At 43.6% G+C, this 18,234-nt stretch overlaps 1 protein-coding gene across 1 annotated transcript in view; it reads right to left on the minus strand.

The window, feature by feature from the left end:
* The window catches only part of ush2a (Usher syndrome 2A (autosomal recessive, mild)), a 197,430-nt gene that overhangs the window by 124,954 nt on the left and 54,242 nt on the right, over positions 1–18,234 (minus strand). Inside the window, exons 15-21 of the mRNA XM_047821321.1 lie at positions 16,843–17,006; positions 16,225–16,383; positions 14,859–15,356; positions 13,220–13,498; positions 11,918–12,087; positions 9,426–9,570; positions 3,198–3,428 (exon numbers count right to left, since the gene is read on the minus strand). Of these exons, the coding sequence (XP_047677277.1) occupies positions 3,198–3,428; positions 9,426–9,570; positions 11,918–12,087; positions 13,220–13,498; positions 14,859–15,356; positions 16,225–16,383; positions 16,843–17,006 (1,646 nt within the window). The remainder of the gene's footprint in view (positions 1–3,197; positions 3,429–9,425; positions 9,571–11,917; positions 12,088–13,219; positions 13,499–14,858; positions 15,357–16,224; positions 16,384–16,842; positions 17,007–18,234) is intronic.

Consider the following 18,234-nt stretch of genomic DNA (forward strand, 5'->3'; position numbering starts at 1 on the left):
GGGTCATGGAGGCTGGTCTGTCAGCCCTGCCACAAGATGTGCTTCAGGGCGTGGCTTCCCTCCAGCGGTTCGCTCCCCACCTTTCCACCCAAAGGTTCGTTGTGGAGGGGGGGGGTCTGCCGCCTCTCGCAAGGCGCCATCAGCTGCCGGGCTTGGCCCCAGCTGCTCTGAGTGGGTCAAAGGCCAGCCCTGAGGAGCTGGTTCCCCTGAGGAACTTTCTGACAGCTTGTCCTCTCCTCCCCGTTTCAACGGGATGTGTCCCAACCTGGTGGGACCCGAGCAGGCTCTGGTCCTGGAACAAGAAGTGCACACACTCCTGAGGAAAGTGCCATCGAGGTGGTCCCCCCCTCGGTTCGAGAGTCAGGCTTTTACAGCCTGTACTTCGTCGTTCCGAAGAAGGATGGCGGGTTGCGTCCCATTCTAGATCTACGCTCCTTGAACCGCTCTCTCAGGAGGCTCAGGTTTAGGATGCTCACCCTCAGGGTGGTCGTGACTCAGATCAGGTCAGGGGACTGGTTCCTCACAATAGATCTGGAAGACGCGTACTTTCATGTTTCCATCCTTCCTGCACACAGGATGTTCCTGAGGTTTGCTTTCGGGGGCAAAGCTTACCAATATCGGGTCCTCCCGTTAGGCCGCCCCACAATTTCACGAAATGCGTCGACGCAGCACTGACCCCGTTGCGGCTCAAGGGCATCCGCATTTTAAATTACCTCGACGACTGGTTGATTCTGGCTCAGTCGGAGCGCCAGGCATTGCGCCATTGAGATGTCGTCCTCGCCTACATGAAGGTGCTTGGGTTTCGGCTAAACACCAGCAAAAGCGTGCTCTCTCAAGCACAGAGAACCACCTTTTTGGGTGTGATATGGGACTCGGCCAGGATGCAGGCACGGTTGTCACCTGCTCGGGTCGAAGTCATCCTCACCTCGGTCAGGAGAGTGCGGGAAGGCCAGCCACTCACTGTAAAGCAGTTCCAGAGACTGCTAGGTCTCATGGCTGCGGCGTCCAGCGTAATCCCACTCGGCCTCCTGCACATGAGACCCCTCCAGTGGTGGCTCCGGGGCAGGGGGTTTTTCTCTCAGGGGAAACCCATATCGTTCCATCTAGGTCTCGCGGCGTGCCCTTCGAGCCTTGGATGTTTGGAAAGACCGAACGTTTCTGTCCCAAGGCCCCGTGTTGGGGGCTCCATGTCGCCGCGTGATGCTAACGACGGACGCCTCCCTCACGGGGTGGGGTGCGGTCATGAGTGGCCAGCCACTCCGCCCAAGGTCTGTGGAGTGGCCCACGTCTCTCGTGGCACATAAATTGCCTGGAGATGATGGCGGTGTCTTTGGGGTTAAAACACTTCCTCCCAGACCTGCGAGATCGCCATGTATTGGTCCACACGGACAATACTGCGGTGGTCTCCTACATCAACCACCAAGGGGGCCTCCGATCTCGCCCTTTGTACAAGCTAGCACGAGCGGTCCTCTTGTGGTCTCGGGACAGACTCCTCTCTTTGAGGGCCATTTATATCCCGGGACGGTTGCGTGTCAGAGCAGATGCCCTGTCGAGGCAGGGACCGTGACCTGGGGAATGGCGCCTCCACCCCGAGGTGGTGGAGTTCATATGGCGGAGGTTTTACAGAGCCCAGGTGGATCTGTTTGTGACCCAGGAGACCTCGCACTGTCCCCTCTGGTTCTCTCTCTCTCACCCAGCCCTGAGTTCTGGATGCCATGATACAGTCGTGGCCGAGGCGTGAAGGGTTTCCTGGCCGCTATGCAGACGTTAAGCTGATGGCTAGTGGATGCGATTGTCGGCTCACAAGCCCTCTGGCTTCCCCGCACAGTTCGGGGTCCGAGCTCACTCCACCCGGAGTGTGGCGGCCTCTACGGCCTAGTCCGCTGGACTCGGACTCCGTGGCACTCCAAGACATCTGTGGCGCTGCGGGTTGGTCCACCCCGCTGACCTTCGTCAGGTTCTATGACCTTGACCTCAGAGCCACCCCGAGCTCCTCTGTCCTATGTGCAGGTGCCAAGGCCCTCACTCTCTACGCAGGGTCTGGTCAGTGTGGCGTGATTGGACACTTGTTCCCATAGCGTTTCAACGCAGCTCGAGTTCTGAAAGGGAACGTCTCCAGGTTACGACCGTAACCCTAGTTCCCTGAGGAATGAGACTGTGAATGTGGCTGCGTCTGGAATGTGGCTGCGTCTCCGTGCCACACTCCCTGCATCCCTGCTGCGCTTACCTTCTCTCGCAGGAGCTAGCGTCTTGTCCATATTGCAGCCATTTTTAGGTTCCTGTTTACGCAACGTTACCCGCCGATGACGTCACGTCCCAACGCCTATTGGTCAGATTACACACGTGGTTCAGAGCGCGGTCACGCAGGGGCGTTCCCATAGCGTTTCAACGCAGCGTCTCGTTCCTCAGGGAACTAGGGTTACGGTCGTAACCTAGAGACGTTAGCCTCACTCTCACTCGCCCCCCCCACATGCTCAAGTTATCCTCACTCACTCACCCCCCAGCATGTTCAAGTTATCCTCACTCACTCACTCCCCCACATGCTCAAGTTATCCTCACTCACCCCCACCACATGCCCAAGTTATCCTCACTCACTCCCCCCCACATGCTCAAGTTATTCTCACTCACTCCCCCCCCCACATGCTCAAGTTATCCTCACTCTCACCCCCCCAGCATGCTCAAGTTATCCTCACTCACTCACTCCCCCCACATGCTCAAGTTATCCTCACTCTCACTCCCCCCCCACATGCTCATGTTATCCTCACTCACTCCCCCACATGCTCAAGTTATCCTCACTATCACTCACCCCCCCCCACATGCTCAAGTTATCCTCACTCACTCCCCCCCCCTCATGCTCAAGTTATCCTCACTCACTCCCTGGCACATGCTCGAGTTATCCTCACTCTCACTCACTCCCCCCCACATTTTCAAGTTATTCATACTATCACTCACTCACCCCCCACCAAACCACCCACCCCATCATTCACTCACTCACCCACCTCCTCACTCACCCACCCCCTCACTCACTCAATCGGCATAGTTTCTCACACACAGAAATACTTACACAAGGATGATCGAGTGATTAGCTGGCTTGGCCAGAATAAAAAAAAGGTCCTTACAACAGACTTTTATAGACTAAATTCTATTTTAGTTCAATGTATTTGATTATTTGCCAATTTGAAAAACAACCTGCATACCTGTGAAGTCAGTGTTAACAGGTAGTGTCGAGCTTGGAAAGCGGAAATAGTCTGTCCCAGTGAAGCGCCTGCCTCTGATGACCGGGCCTTCTGCATCTGAGAACGATACGTCGGTTCTTTCGATGTGGTAGACAGGTGGAGGTCCGTTCAGCTCGGCTGGCGCAGCCCACAAGATCTCCATTGCGGTTATGTTTAAAGGCTTCAGCCTGGGGGCCTTCAACCCTGCTGGTGCTGGCAGGAGTAAAAGTCAGACATATTTTAGACATATTTTAAACAAAGAGGCAATAAAAAAACAAACAAAAAGTTTAAAATGGGGCCAAACACAGCCTTAGAGGAGGTTAATGATCACAAACTGACACATTTGCAGTGCATTTAGTCTACTTCGGCTAGTAGCCAAGCCCAACCAACACCACTAATAAAAGCCCTCTATAGAAAATGAATGCGTTGACTTCAGAGGTCTGTTGCCAGGCCTGTCATAAATTACAGCCAATCAATAACACTTGAGTCTATATAATTGAAACCCTGATATTTCAGACTCCTCGTGGTGATTTAATAGGTTTCCTGACAGACGTTCATCGCTTTTGAAAAGACACATGTAAGGAAAGAAGAAGCAGCTTGCATGAAAGAGGTGAGAGTCAATTCTAGGTCTGACAGGAATACTCGAACTAAATAAATCAGTTAAAATGCTTCTAAACTACAGAGGACAAAAATTTCTGAATGTTATATAGGGGTGTTCACTCAAACACAATCTCAAACATGAGCATCAATGTCTGCAGCTAAGACACTTTTCTCCTAGTACTTATATATATATATATATATAGTCAGTTAAGTATCATCTAAACAATTCTACTAGATCTCACATTTGGACATCTGCTGATTGTCATCACACCAGCAGGATTGTTTAAATAACAATAAACAAAAGTTGATCGAATGCATCAGTGAACGCAAATTCGATTTCAGCTCAGATGTCTAATGCTGTTGCAAACTGGTAGACTTGGTTCTAACTACACATTGTGTCTATAGAGAATGGTGGGTAAAAGTACAGCGATTTTTCCAGTGAAAGATAATTTACAGAATTTCATTTACAGCCTGTAATATGTGATGAGATTTGTTCATTTTATTTATACTAATAAAGATCCATTATCTTTTCCATGTCAAATAATCTGTCACTACTAATGCTTTAAATGAACTAGCCATATTTGTTTCATGAATATTTCATCTTGGCTTCCTTGTCATGCCCAGGATAACCTAATTTAACTAGTCTGGAAACAAGGCACTGTTTTACCATACCACCCTTACACTGACCAGACAAATGACTGTAATAATTATTGCAGTATTTCTGTAACTTGGGTAGTATTGATTTATGCATAATTGCCCCAACCTCCCAGAGTGGGAGAAATATGCATGGCACAGTTCAAGTCAATGCAATGTGTACAGGCAGGGGATACACATGTACAGCTTCCCTTTATGGCTTGTAATATACATAAAACATTACCATCAACTCTTGATTAGCTGTTCGCTTTACAAAAAGATCAATAACATCGGTCTGGCTGGCTCTTTAAAATTCCGTAGGCTTACACAATCCTTGTCCTCATCAGTGTGTTCAGAAAATGAGTTATTATGCTTTTTAGCAGTGACGGGGTGGGGAGGAGGATTCTCCTGCACTTACAGCTGCGGTCCTGTAACGTTGTCTCAACGTCACTTTCCGTCTTAATGCAAGACTACATGTCAGGCATTCAGGACAATTATAGATCCTCTTAGTTTGAGGTGTATTCAAACTCAAAAAATAGCAGTGAATGAGTCACTGAGTGATGAATCTGTGTGTTGACTCATACTGACTTATTCTGACTTATATTATCAGATGGGAAGAAGTAGCAGCCATTTTAAAAGTGAGGGCAAATGCCACCACCCTGGGGAGACAAACACACACCCAGAACCTAGTGCTATGTTTAATTTAACTTGGATTTGGAACTTTGAATTACATAATTTTTGACCTAAAAAAGTATGTATGCCTTTGTCTCACAGGTGCTGAGACAGATCCATGCAGTTGCAGGCTTGAAAGTTTAATGGACACAGTGGGACAGAATCATCAAGGTCATGCTCAAGGTCAAAATGTAAACTTTGTGAATTAGACAAGGCAAGAGAAAAATGGGGAAAGCAGAAAAGTTGTCATTAACCCAAGGAGGCAATCGCAAAATATCAAGGCGTGGTAATGACTGCTAACAATAAGTTTAAAAAGTCATGGTAATGCGATTATATAAATAATAAATCGATTAAGCATAACATTATGACCACCATCCTAATATTGTGTTGGTCTCACTTTTGCTGCCAAAACAGGAATTTGGTGGCCAAGTCAACACCTCAAACTTCTTGTTGTGCTCCTCAAACCATTCCTGAACCATTTTTTTTTGTTTTGTTTGGTATTGCAGGACCCAAGGTTTACCTGCAGAACATTGCAAAAGTATCACACTGCCTTCAACGGCTTGCCGACTTCCCATAGTGCATCTAGTGCCATGTTTTCCCAAGGTGAGCAACGCACATGCACCTGGCCTTCCACATGATGTAGAATAAAAGGTGATTCATTTGACCAGGCCACCTTCTTCCATTGCTCTGTGGTCTAGTTCTGATGCTCTGATGCATCAGCATGAGCACCCTGACTGATCTGCATCAATGCAGCCCCATACGCAACAAAACTGTGATAAACTGTGTATTCTGACACCTTTCCATCAGAAACAGCATTAACTTCATCAATTTGAGCTCATCTGTTATATTGGACTACACTGGTCAGCCTTCACTCCCCGTGTGCATCTATGTGTCTTGTTACTTCCTTGACGGGAAATTGGTCTGAATCGAATGCTTGTAAATGTACAGAATAAAATATTTATTAAAACAAAGTAAACAAGTGCTACTTTGTTTACCGTAAATGAGGATTGATTAGACATTTTCAATGAGAGATTCTGGGTTGTGAACATTAAATGCTGCATTTCAAGTAAAAGTCATAATGCAACATAGAACCCCTGAGCTCCTCAACTCAGAATTTGTACAATGCTTGGGACTCAGGACAGTCTCCTCAACTTAGCTAGCCAGAAGACAAATGTTTTCTCCCACTTTTTTTCTCCCACTTAAGCCCAAAGATGTGTTTCTAGTTTGATGTGTTTGTAGTTTTCTGATGTGCTTCTGTGCTTCCTTGTAAATTTTTTCTGTCCTCCTGTAAACTTGTTTTGTGCTTACAGGCCACTGAGCATTGTTCTGGTTTACATATCTGCATGAAGTCTCCAAAGCTTTAAGACTCAAACACAATTAAATTCATCCACACGGTCACTGTTTTGCTGTGAACGCTGTGGATAATGCTCGTTACACACTGCTTGTTCGGGCACTGAGAGAAATGCGATGCCGTTCTAAGCGGCCCAATGGAAGCAGCTGCTGACTGCTGCGTTTGAACAGATGGTAATTCAGTCTAATGGCGCATCTGTATAAAAACGATGGGCTCTGTGTATGCACACAGTCATAAAAACAAAGTAAGGATCACATAAATTGCAATCATCAACATCAAAGTCCTGTCAGAGTTACTGAATGGGCCTGGGACAAGGATAAAAGAGACATGTGCTTAAGTGGGCCAGGGATTTGCCAAAGTGTGTGCTGGTAGGAGAGAGAGAGATTCAACCAACCTGAGGCAAACTTAAGAAAAGACATTAAATCAGGGTAAAGAAAAAAGCGGATGTTTTAAAGCTCATCTATGCAACCGAATGAAAACATGTTCCTAATTTGGTATCCCAAAAGCACGATTTAGTGAATGGCAGCAAAAAGCAAACATTCGTACTATGATGACAACATGTGCAGTGGCAAAGCGACAAATGTGCTTCTGTCGTATGCAGGAAGCAATAACATCCACAGCAGCATATTGAGCTGACCATATCTTACAGTGGCGCCAAGAGCCTGATGGATTCATGTCCATCATTTCCCACAGTATCAATTAAGGGCCCTTGAAGGCTGCGTGATTTGTGCCTCTGTTATTAAACCCCACTAATTCGTCCTACTTACATATTCCGTATAAATCTCCATGAGTGGTGTTTGATTCATGGTGTTCATGGGGAGCTAGCCAGCACATTTTTCTCCTTGTAATTAACAGTAAATTGTTTTTACTGCCGAGCGATGAATTCGCCTGCAAATGGGCAAGTGGACGAGGTGAGCGTCGAACTCCGGCAGGAGGGTTGAGGGAGTCATTAAGTCATCATATAAGGTGAGATGTAGATGGTTAATAAGGACAGGAAAAGGGGGAAGAAAGCCCACAAAAGAACCCTCACTGCCTTAGGCTGGGTGGAACATCGGTGCGGCACAATCTCCGTGGAAAAAAAAATTAAAAGAGGGGGGGGAATAGAGGTAACACTCAAAAAGTATGTTCCTTCGATGAAAATGGCTTGATGACATACTTTCCTAACCTGTCTGAATGTCTGATCCAATTTATCCCAACTTTCTCTTGTACGAAAATAGTGAAGATAACCTGAGAGTAAATCTCAAATAACTTTTATTCATATTCTCCAGGGATGAAAAGTCTTCCAGTTTCGACGGAGAGCAACACTTCCTGTTGGCGGAGTGAGAATTAAAGGTGCCACTTGTGTGTCCCTCAGCTGTTATGTACTGGCCTTTAAACAAAGTGATGATGGACGTGTTCAATTACAGGCACTTCATTAATATTCAGATGGAAATTAACACGTATTAACACAGGCGGAATTAATACAGATCACATACATCAACTTAATTAAAAAACACTTGTCCCAATTTCTACTCATAATTTGGTTGTGAGTGTATGTGAGTTGTTAGTATGAAAACACACACATACATACACACGCTAACAGCAAAATGCCTCAAGAGACACAGGTCATCATTATTTCTCTTTACAAATATCTATAGAAATGTTAGGTTATTATTATAATTATTACATTTATTTGGATGTTGAAACCACATAGTGGGGAGTGTGAAAAAAAATGTTTTTTTCAAGATCTTTTTAATATCATGGACTTATACTGGATATCCTGTATTTACATGAAGTTATAAAGTAAAGTGCAAAAAGCACAGGCACATGTACACTATATGGCTGTGTCTATGTATATGCATGTTCTGCTCTAACCCCCTAACATCACTGCCCTGAGGAGGTCATGGCTCACAGCTCTCATCCTCCTATAACACGCTGATCCTTAAAGGCCTTTTGTTGTGGAGGTAGACACCACTGAGACGAGCGTCTGGGCCATCCTTCATGCCTGTAATGTTGCCTTGTAACAACTGAACATAATTGAATTGTATCCTTTCACAACAATTCAGGGGAAATCTCAAGCTCCATCCTGTTGCCTTCTTCTTAAGGCAGCTGTTTTTCCAACACAGAACCGGGAGATGTTGGGTGTTAAGCTTGCCCTGGGGAAGTGGCAGCTCTTGCTGTCATCCATTTACTGTATTTACCAAGCACAAGAAGCTAGGGTACCAAAGTCCAACCAATCAGCTGAGCTCTCTCTCTTCTTCCCCCGTTCCAGTTTACCCTGTCCTGTTGTACCGGCTCCAAAAATACCAGAGTGAATGCGACTGTCAAGGGGGCAGCAAGGATGCCGTCCTTCCCTCCTCCTGCATCTCCACTCCACTACAAACACTCCCCTAATTCATGTTTGTTATCTTTGCCTCATAACATGACAACAAACCCAAACCAAACTACATTTTTCTGGCAGGTTTACAAATAATAGAGTCTAAGATACATAATCGTATGTTCTTGACACAGCTCATTTGCATGAAGTGACGGCCATGAAATACCATAAAAGGTCAGATAGCTCGGAGCATGAAATGAGCAATGAGGGTAAAGGTTAAAAGGCAGAAGTGCAAGTTATTTTGATGTACTTCTGTGCCAATTTTTTTTTAATAATATGATTTTTATTGTAATAAGTGACTGTATAAATTTTCTGTATGATGAGGCATTTGTTTACAAGTTCTGCTAATTCGCAGCTTCGATATATTTCAAGTTTGACATTATATTCCCTATATTAAAGTGCAGTGCGGTGCAGTAATCTATGCAAATTAAATGATTTGAAGTAAGAGCATGTTTTTTTCTGGATTTACAGGATTTTCATGAATACTAAATTCCTTGGTAAATAAAACACTGTCCAATTTACAGTACATTCAATGACATCACTTTCTTATCAAGCTGGCATGTCGGAAGGGATGGCTAATCAGTTAGTGTGTATTAACCTGCAGGTTGAGTGCGTGCTGAAGCAGGAAGACTGCTCACACACCCCTGTGTGTTACATGCAGTCACAGTGAAGCTGTAAACCTTATAGCTCTTCAGGCCTGTCACAGTGTAGCTCCGCTTGTCTGCTGAGGCGTTGTACAACAGCTGGGGATCCCACACACCAACACACACACACACACACACACAGATTAAACAGATTACACATAGCATGGTTACATAGTGTATGCCCCACATAAACACACACACAGAATATGAGTCATACCTAGATGACCTGATGTGTTTGTTAAAAGGAAAAAAATGAGAGGTCATATATCTCCAGGATAGAGCTGAAAAATATTATCAGCTTAATTAAAATCTAAGATAACAAATATCCAATTAAAAGGAATTTTATTAAAAAAAATAGGCTCATCAAACCCATTTGAAAATACAGACACTATAGAGGAGAGGTGATCCTGATACAGTCAGTCACCAGTGAACAGTCCACAATGTTGAGACCTTATTTAACCTTTATTACACACACACACACACACACACACACACACACACACACACACACACACACACACACACACACACACACACACACACACACACACACACACAGAGTTTCCACATCAGTGAAGGAATAAACCTTTCTGGACCCACGGGACCACTGCATGCACAGAGGTCCAGACAAAGGCAATGAGCAAGAGGAACTAAGAATGCATGTGAAACACAAATGTGGTTAGTGGATAAAAAATAGAAAAGAAAAATAAGCGGTCAATGTACAGTTGGCTCAGCCATCAATTCCTTATTCTGTTACATCCTCGTTCAGCTAAAATAAATCAGTCCATGAGCATATCTTGAAATCTTTCCAGACGATGAGTAGTAGCTGTTTATTACAGTAGTAGCTGTTTATTACAGTAGTATCTGTTTATTAGCTATTTAGACTTGCTAATCTTTGGTAGGTAAAATAGATGTCCAGTAAAGACAATGGAATCGGCACAATCAAAAGAGCTATAATATTCTTTAAAAATGGAAAATATATTTATAATTTAATTCAAGCAACATATGTTTAGTATTGACTTTCATTTCAAACAGTGTACTTCTGATGCTAGCAAGCATGTTCAAGGTGCTCCAGTGCAGTACGTCCTTGATTGTGTTTCATTTCATTGTCACACGTGTTTTACCTTGTCTCCTTCCATGTCCTGACATTGACTGACTCTCCTGCTTCTTCATCACAGTTGATTAGTTTGTGTATTTCAACCCTTATGTTTCTTTGCTCGGTGTGCAGTAACGTTCAGTTCTTGCCCATGTGACTTTACCAAGCTGCTTTGTTCTGTGTTCTTAAACTTCATCTCTGGGTCTTGATCTAGTTCTAGTTGCTGGTTTGTGTATTTTGGATATTCCCAGACAGACTTTGCTGTTCGCCTGACCTATGCCTCTTTCCTGTTCATGGTTCTTGAATTTGTGGAGCTGTTTGACAGCCCAGCTAAATAAAACTTCACAAATGATTAAGATGTAATGAAGGACACTACCAGAGTTGCATTAAACACCTCTGGTTGCCTGTTCATAACAAATTAAAATAAAAGTAGATTGTATTATAAAACACAGTCCCTGAAAAAGCAGAGGAAGCTGGCATTTTAGCTGACTTTGGAGCTCTAATAATTAAAACGTCTCCTCGAGCGCTGCTACAGAGCCCATTATGTTTCAGTCAATCCTTTTAAACAGGTTTTGGACTTTCAGTAATTTTAATCAAATCTTTGAGAGAATTTGGAAATAACATTTATTGATATTCCTGATTATTTTAAATGAAATGGTAAACCTATAGTCCATTTGGTTTATGATACTAATCCCCTGCTCACAGCCATTTTTGTTATTTTACTTTATATAGACAGATATAGTTCATGATTGAGAAATAAATCTTTTCAGTCCTTATTTTTCTTCATAATTCCATTCAAAATATTTTGAGAATCTAACTAAATCGAATCATGAAGCTAGTATTGTGAATTGAATATCATTTAAATCCAAGAACTGAAACCAAAGCATCCGGATGCCCCACATCATTCATTAACTATCAGATGTCTTTATACACCAATACACTGGACTGGAGCTGGTCACATTTGCCATACATTATTTCATGGTGTGCAATGAATCTGTCAGGACTCAGCCCAGACTTTGGCCACGTGCATGTGTTTACGTTCTTCGTCACATGTCTGCCCCACCTTCGTATGCCCCTCCCTGTCTCCACACCTGTTTCCTATTGTGATCACCCTGTCTATTTAACTGTGCTGCGTTGCCTTGTGCAGCACGGAATCTACTGTTGTCTTGTCCTGTCTTTAGTCCGTGTCATGTTTCGTGTTTCCTTTGTTATTAAACCCTGTTTGTTTTGCTATCCTGCGTTTGGGTCCCTTTCTACCCCGCGTCATGACAGAATCACCTTTCAATCCATTTATGCTAAACTAACTTTTAAATAAAGCCTATTTCATAACATTTGTATACATTTCAGTACCTGTGTCAGTACAGGAGGGGTGAATGGGTTGGAAGTCTGCTCTTGGTAAAGGCTGACTTGATATGCGGTCACTATCCCCCTGATGTCTTGCTCCCGTGGCGTCTCCCAGCTCACTTGAAGTGAAGACGGGGACACCGGAGACACCTGTGGAGGGCTCATGTACTCCGGCACTGTGGGGGAGAGGACACACAATTCCACTATCAGCTATCCTCATGGCACCACTACAACAGGAGAGGTGGATCCGCACAACTCAACTCTATAGCACGGCATTTTCATAAAGACCAACTGTTGAAGTTTAAACACATCTATGACCAGTAAAAACAGAGAGCCAGAGAGCCTTGGCCAGTCAGTTAAGCAGCTCGGATATTAAAATGAAATCAACAGACATCTTCTGCTGTGCTACAATTACAAGCCTTTAGTTAAACGTTCTTGCACATTGAGCATTTAGTAAATGTATAAGACTTAATGTATAAGGCTATAAAATGTATATAATGCATATACACAGCATTTTGTCATGTATCATGTGCTAATCATGTGGCAGCAGACAGTGTATCAAATAATGACAGAGGTGAAGCATTTGAGTTGATCCTCAAATCAAAAATGAGAACGGAGAAAAGTCATCTCACTGTCTTGTTGGTGCCAGATGTGCTTAACTTAGTGTTTCAGTAACTGAGTGTCAGACACAACTGTGTAGAGTTCAGGTGAGAGGATCAGACTGGTTTCATTGGCTGACAGTAAAACTACGGTAAAATAAAAATATGTTGAAAGACAAGGCAGAGCATCGCATCAGGTTCTGCTCTTAGACAACAGTACGAATCTGAGGTAACATCATGACCGTAAACGACCAGGTGATGACTTATCCGATCGTCATCTGTGAAGATAAAGTAATAAACTTCAGATGTCAAACTGTTAACGGTGATCCATTTAGACATTTAGATCATGGAGAACCTAGAGCCTAGCTCGGGGATTTGAGTTGGTGGGGGAGGGGGACACCCTGGGTGGGGGGCAAAAACAGGGCACATGAAATCTCCCCAGAAAAAGTGGAGACAGAAATCAAACACCCTACTGAGGTGCAAGAAATATCAGTAAGGTATTTCCTAACCCCCAACCCCAGAGCTGCTAATTCTTGCAATTGTATGTTCTTATTGTATATTATATCCTTTTATTAGGGTATTTATCTGCATAGTACATGAAGGATCAGGTAATAGTAAATGGATTCTTGTTTTTTTTTGTTGTTGCGTGGGATAGATTGTGTGTGTGTGTGTGTGTGTGTGTGTGTGTGTGTGTGTGTGTGTGTCTAACCTCCCTCTGCAGTACGTGCAGTACTCCACTCTGATGTGGTGCTGCCGGCCATGTTAACAGCGAGCACTCTGAAGCCATATGCAGTGAAGGGCTCCAGATCAGACACCACCAGGCTGCTCTCAGGTGGCATCAGAACGTCCTCACCGGCCGAGTCTGAAGGCTGCAGTGGGTCCAGCCAACCGGAGCTGAGAAAAATCCTGTGTTCTGTGCTGGGATTGGTCACATTTCCCAGCGACTGGTTGAGCACTTGCATGAAGAGCTCGTACCTGATAATTATACCTGGAAATTTGACAAAAACAATCAAATGCGTGAGGAATGTTTTTGTCCTTTTTGTATTGACCTTCTATAACAATGAGGGAAATCAACAGCTTTTTTATTCCAGGTGTTGAACAGAAACACTGCATATACTTATAATTTTCTACAATTTCCTAAATAAGGCCTTAGCAGAGGAAATATTGGGGAGATATTGTGATGTAAAACCAGACACTGACAACATGCAATTACATCTGCAGTGAGATGAAAGCAAAAAAAAAGAAAGAGAGAGAGAGAGAAATCAGACACAATTAAAAGGAGAGTAGAATTGTTAGGAGAATTCTCAGAGGGTACTTTATAATGGCCCATGTTAATGAGTTAATTTGTGATAAAGCATGATAGCTGGCATTAAAAGTCACTGATATACAGGAAGCTATTTTGCAGCACTTTCACTGGCGTGAGGCACAATGCATAATTGTATGCGGCAATCAAGCGCCTTAAAGTGTGAAGCGTGGCCCCGCTAGTTTATACGGCAGAATGAAGCACGGGCTGAGCCTTAATCAAGCCTCTCGGTTGTAGATTAAAGTTCGCCAGGAATTAATTTTCAGCCGGCCAGAGATCAAATAGCATTTCTGTAATGGTGTTTCTCATTATTGTAATGATGGGGCTGAAGCTGCTAACAGAATGTGAGGTAGATACAGCAGGGGATTCTTAGAACGGTAGTACTGTAAGTTCAGGTACAGTAAATCCCAGTAACAGTGAAAAAGCAGCACTACACTTCAGTGGTGCTTAATTTAAAGCTATGCAAAAACACCAACGTCCACAATGTGCTGTCCTTTGTCCATTGGTCTATGGATAACAGAATCAAAAGGTTTTTTGACTTCACATTCCTAAACAGGACTAAAGAGGTTGTCATGGACGTGAAAACTTATCTCCTAATAGGTTTTGTTGTGATTCCAGCAGGTCAGAGAGGCGGTGATGAAATCAGGTGACTGTGGTGGAATTTGTTTACAACTGTACAATAACGTTAGTGTTTTACTTCTTCTGATTGTATTTACTTTGAATTTATACATGGTCATTGTGTTCATTTGTGATTATCTTGAGCAAACAAGTGAAAATCATAACCTTTTGTTAATCTCAGATCTTATTTTCTGCAGTAATCCAAAAGCCAATGGTAAAATCCTACTGACTTTGTGTTGAGGGAAGCAGGCTGATGCTGCCTTTAGACATATAAATATAAACAGATATACATAATTCTGTAAAGCTGCTCAAGTAAAATGGAAATAAAACTGCATTTCTAAAAAAGACAATGTGGGCATGTGGTTGGTACACAATCCTCTCTAGCATATAACTAAGACCTGAACATTCCCATAATCTCCTGGTTTACCGTTTGGCATGGTGGGTGGATCCCAGTTTACTTGAAGCTGCGTTGGGGAAAGTGTTCTCACACGTGGTGCTGGCTGCTGCTGTGGCGAAACCTGTGCTGTAACCACACTGACGTTGGCAGTGCGAGCACAACCACCACTGGTGCAAGCCTGCAGACTGAAGCTGTAACGACTGAACGGCCGCAGGGCATCAACTGTGACCTCTGAGCCAAGGCCCTGGTAATGAAGGTTCTCTTCTCCGCTCTGTTCATCCACAGACCTCAGAGTGTAGTGCTCCACAGGGCCCGAGGTATTTACCAGCTCTGTCCAGTTAAACGAAATGCTGGTGGGGCTAGACCGACCCACGACAGTCAACTGCAGCTCACTGATGTCAGGGACAGAGGACAGAGTGCGGAGAGTGACAATGGAGCTGCTGGTGTTACCGTGCACATTGCTGGTGATGAGCTGGTAGGTGTACAGTGAGTACGGAGACAGAGCAGAGTCTGTGAGGTGCATCGTTCCTGTACAGACGAGAAACATATGAGCATTTTTAAAAATCTAGAAACTCAAAAACAACTAGTTACTATTTGCACCTGGGCTAATTTTATAGCTTAACTTTCTCTGCCCCTGTTTGCACACTTGTCCAGACTGTCCATCTGACTGGCAACATTTGTTGAATTTTTTGGATGTTGAAAATTTCATGATGTGTGAGGACACTCTGGTTAACAGGATGTTTTACAAACATCTTTTAAAATAGCTCCCGTGGTGTGATTTATTAAACATTCTGAAAATTCAGTATTCTACTAAAACTAACATGCTGCATTACAGTACATGTGTCTGATGCCGTTCACAGTTTGAGTAAACAAAGATTACAGTTCCATTACTACCCTTTAAAACCCTGTGGTGTATTTTGTACCTTATTAGATGCTTCTACAGTTGAGGCTAAAAGTTTACATACTCCAGGCTAAAGACATTTTACTACTTCACACATTTCCTGTTTTATGTTTGTCTCCACAAAAATTGAAAAACATACACAGACATGCTCACGTATACACATTCATCCAATATAGCACATACAAATCAAGGCAAACTCAAATTCAGCCCCCAAACCTGAAACATTTGAAAAACCTTTTGGATTTGTGCATGTACACTTAATAAGATTTTGCTGTGCTTGACATACTCTCTACTGCATGACTTCTGGCGTCACCTAGAAGAGGCTTCTGTTTGAGTCGAAGTTTCTTCTGCGTGTCACCACAGAGAGAATTTCCCTTGCTGCTGTGGCCTTGGATTTGTTTGTTAGAGATCTGAATCTAAATCTACACCCAGATTTCTGTAAAGCTGCTTTGTGACATCTGTTGTTAAAAGCACCACAGGAATATTTTGACTGACCAAAAGGGAGCTGGTCGTGGCTGGTATGGATTGGCTCCAGGTTCCGGAGAAGCGTATAGGTGAGGGAATTGCTGTTGGGTGAATCTGGGGCATTCCAGCTAAGCTCAATAGTGCTGCTGTTGAACACGGTGCCTGTCGGAGGAGGCTGCTGTCTGGGCTCTAATAACAGAGGGTGAGAGTAGAGACAAATAACCCTGATTGACATTTATCATGGTCGCAGTGAAAAAAAAACATTGTTGGCCAAGTGTGTGTGTGTGTGTGTGAGGGGTGGAGCTTTTTTGGGCCGAACATGCAGTGCACTTCAAATGCACTGACTTAGTAAAATAGATTTGTAGGGGCGGAAACTTGAGACATTAAGGTTACCACTCCCCCACCACCCCCAATGCCATAGACACATTAAAGAATATAAAACACACTAAAATGTGCCACAGTGAAATTTATAAACGTATAACTTTTAAACAAGATGGTGCAACATGTCCCAAAAGGAAACAAACCGGTCAGTGTTTACAGAGCGAAAACTCCATAAGTACAGATATTGTAAAACGCAGGCAAGGACAAAAAGTTACACAATCTGAAGCCATATGGAGGAACATATGAAAATGCTTTTTGAGTTGTGACCTTTACTGCAGCCCAAGTGGTTGGCTGGGTCCATGTGACTCGCTCCTTTTACGCACAGTTCACATTTCTCTCCTGTCACGAACAGCTTGCACGGGCACTGGCCTGTCTCGGCGTGGCAGGAGCCGTTGAAACTCCCTGCTGGATCGCAGCCACACTGCTCACACCTAGACACAAGAGAAGGAAGATCTCATGCACACATAATTTCCTCAGCTACCTACAGTGATTTGCTGCATTTGACATTAACCAAAAGTTACGTCCAGGTTTTTCTGCACAGTGAGTCTGCACAGAGAGTCACTGAGCCTGGATTGGATGAGAGGCGAAGGTTACGCGACACACTAAAACACACTAAGAAGAGGCATTTACAGATGCTCACAACACAGTCTGAAGGAAGGCTGTTGGAGTGTGAAGCAGTGTAACTCCCAGTGGAGCTGCTGAAGGGTGACGTGAGGGCCAAGAGCCTGACACTCTCACATACAGCTGAGAAAAGCGCAAGATTCTTAATGAGCCGCAAATTTGTCCTGTCATTCTGTTGGGTTTGGGATTTGCTCGTCGTTTTTTGACACGCTTCGACCTTGAGTCCTCACAAGGAGACACAACTTTTTTGATAATCCATGCAGATGACAGTAAGAAAATAAGTGCACTGTAATAAACACGTTTAGTCCTACTTGCATATATTGGATATGAAATTTTAGACAATGATACATCTTATGACTGGAAATTGTCCCTGAAGTGTATCCGGACAGGCTTGGACCTGTTGAGAAAGGACTTGGCATGCAAAGTTTGCTTTTCATAAACTAATTGTGATTGAACAAGTTCCAGCAGCAACTAGAATAAACAGGTAAATTGCATTCCTAGTTTGTAAGCAGAAACAGATCTTGCCCATGCAATAAAACTGTTTCCCTCTAAGGTTAAACAATTAGCCCACCACTGCATTCTAGGCAGCTGAGCCTATGTCTGCTGTGATGGGAAATATTCCATAACCATATTGTGGCCTTTTAACCGACCCCCATTAGACGAACCGCATCAGACAGAGCGATATAATATCCGCAAAATAAGATGCGCAACCTTATTGATTTTGAAGAAGATGGAGTAAATGAGTTTGTAATATTTCTAGAAAGAAATCTTTATTTGGCGGATTCTCCTGATGTCATTTAAGCTTCTCTGTAATCATTTTAAATAGTTCATTTTTCATCCCTGCTGTGAATAAGTGCAAACTGGAGTGATCCGTCGTGATGCGTATGGATTAGCAATTTGCAATGTCTGCTAAGCTTTTTTGTTTGACGTACAAAAGCCCTCACACATTTTCAACACTCGGATCCTACCGCAATTAATATTCGGTTGACCTGCAGTGCTTCCCAAACATCCTGGATTTTATTTTGAAAAGGTAAAAGA

Source organism: Tachysurus fulvidraco, chromosome 12 (genome assembly GCF_022655615.1).
Source record: "Tachysurus fulvidraco isolate hzauxx_2018 chromosome 12, HZAU_PFXX_2.0, whole genome shotgun sequence".
Classification (NCBI taxonomy): domain Eukaryota; kingdom Metazoa; phylum Chordata; class Actinopteri; order Siluriformes; family Bagridae; genus Tachysurus; species Tachysurus fulvidraco.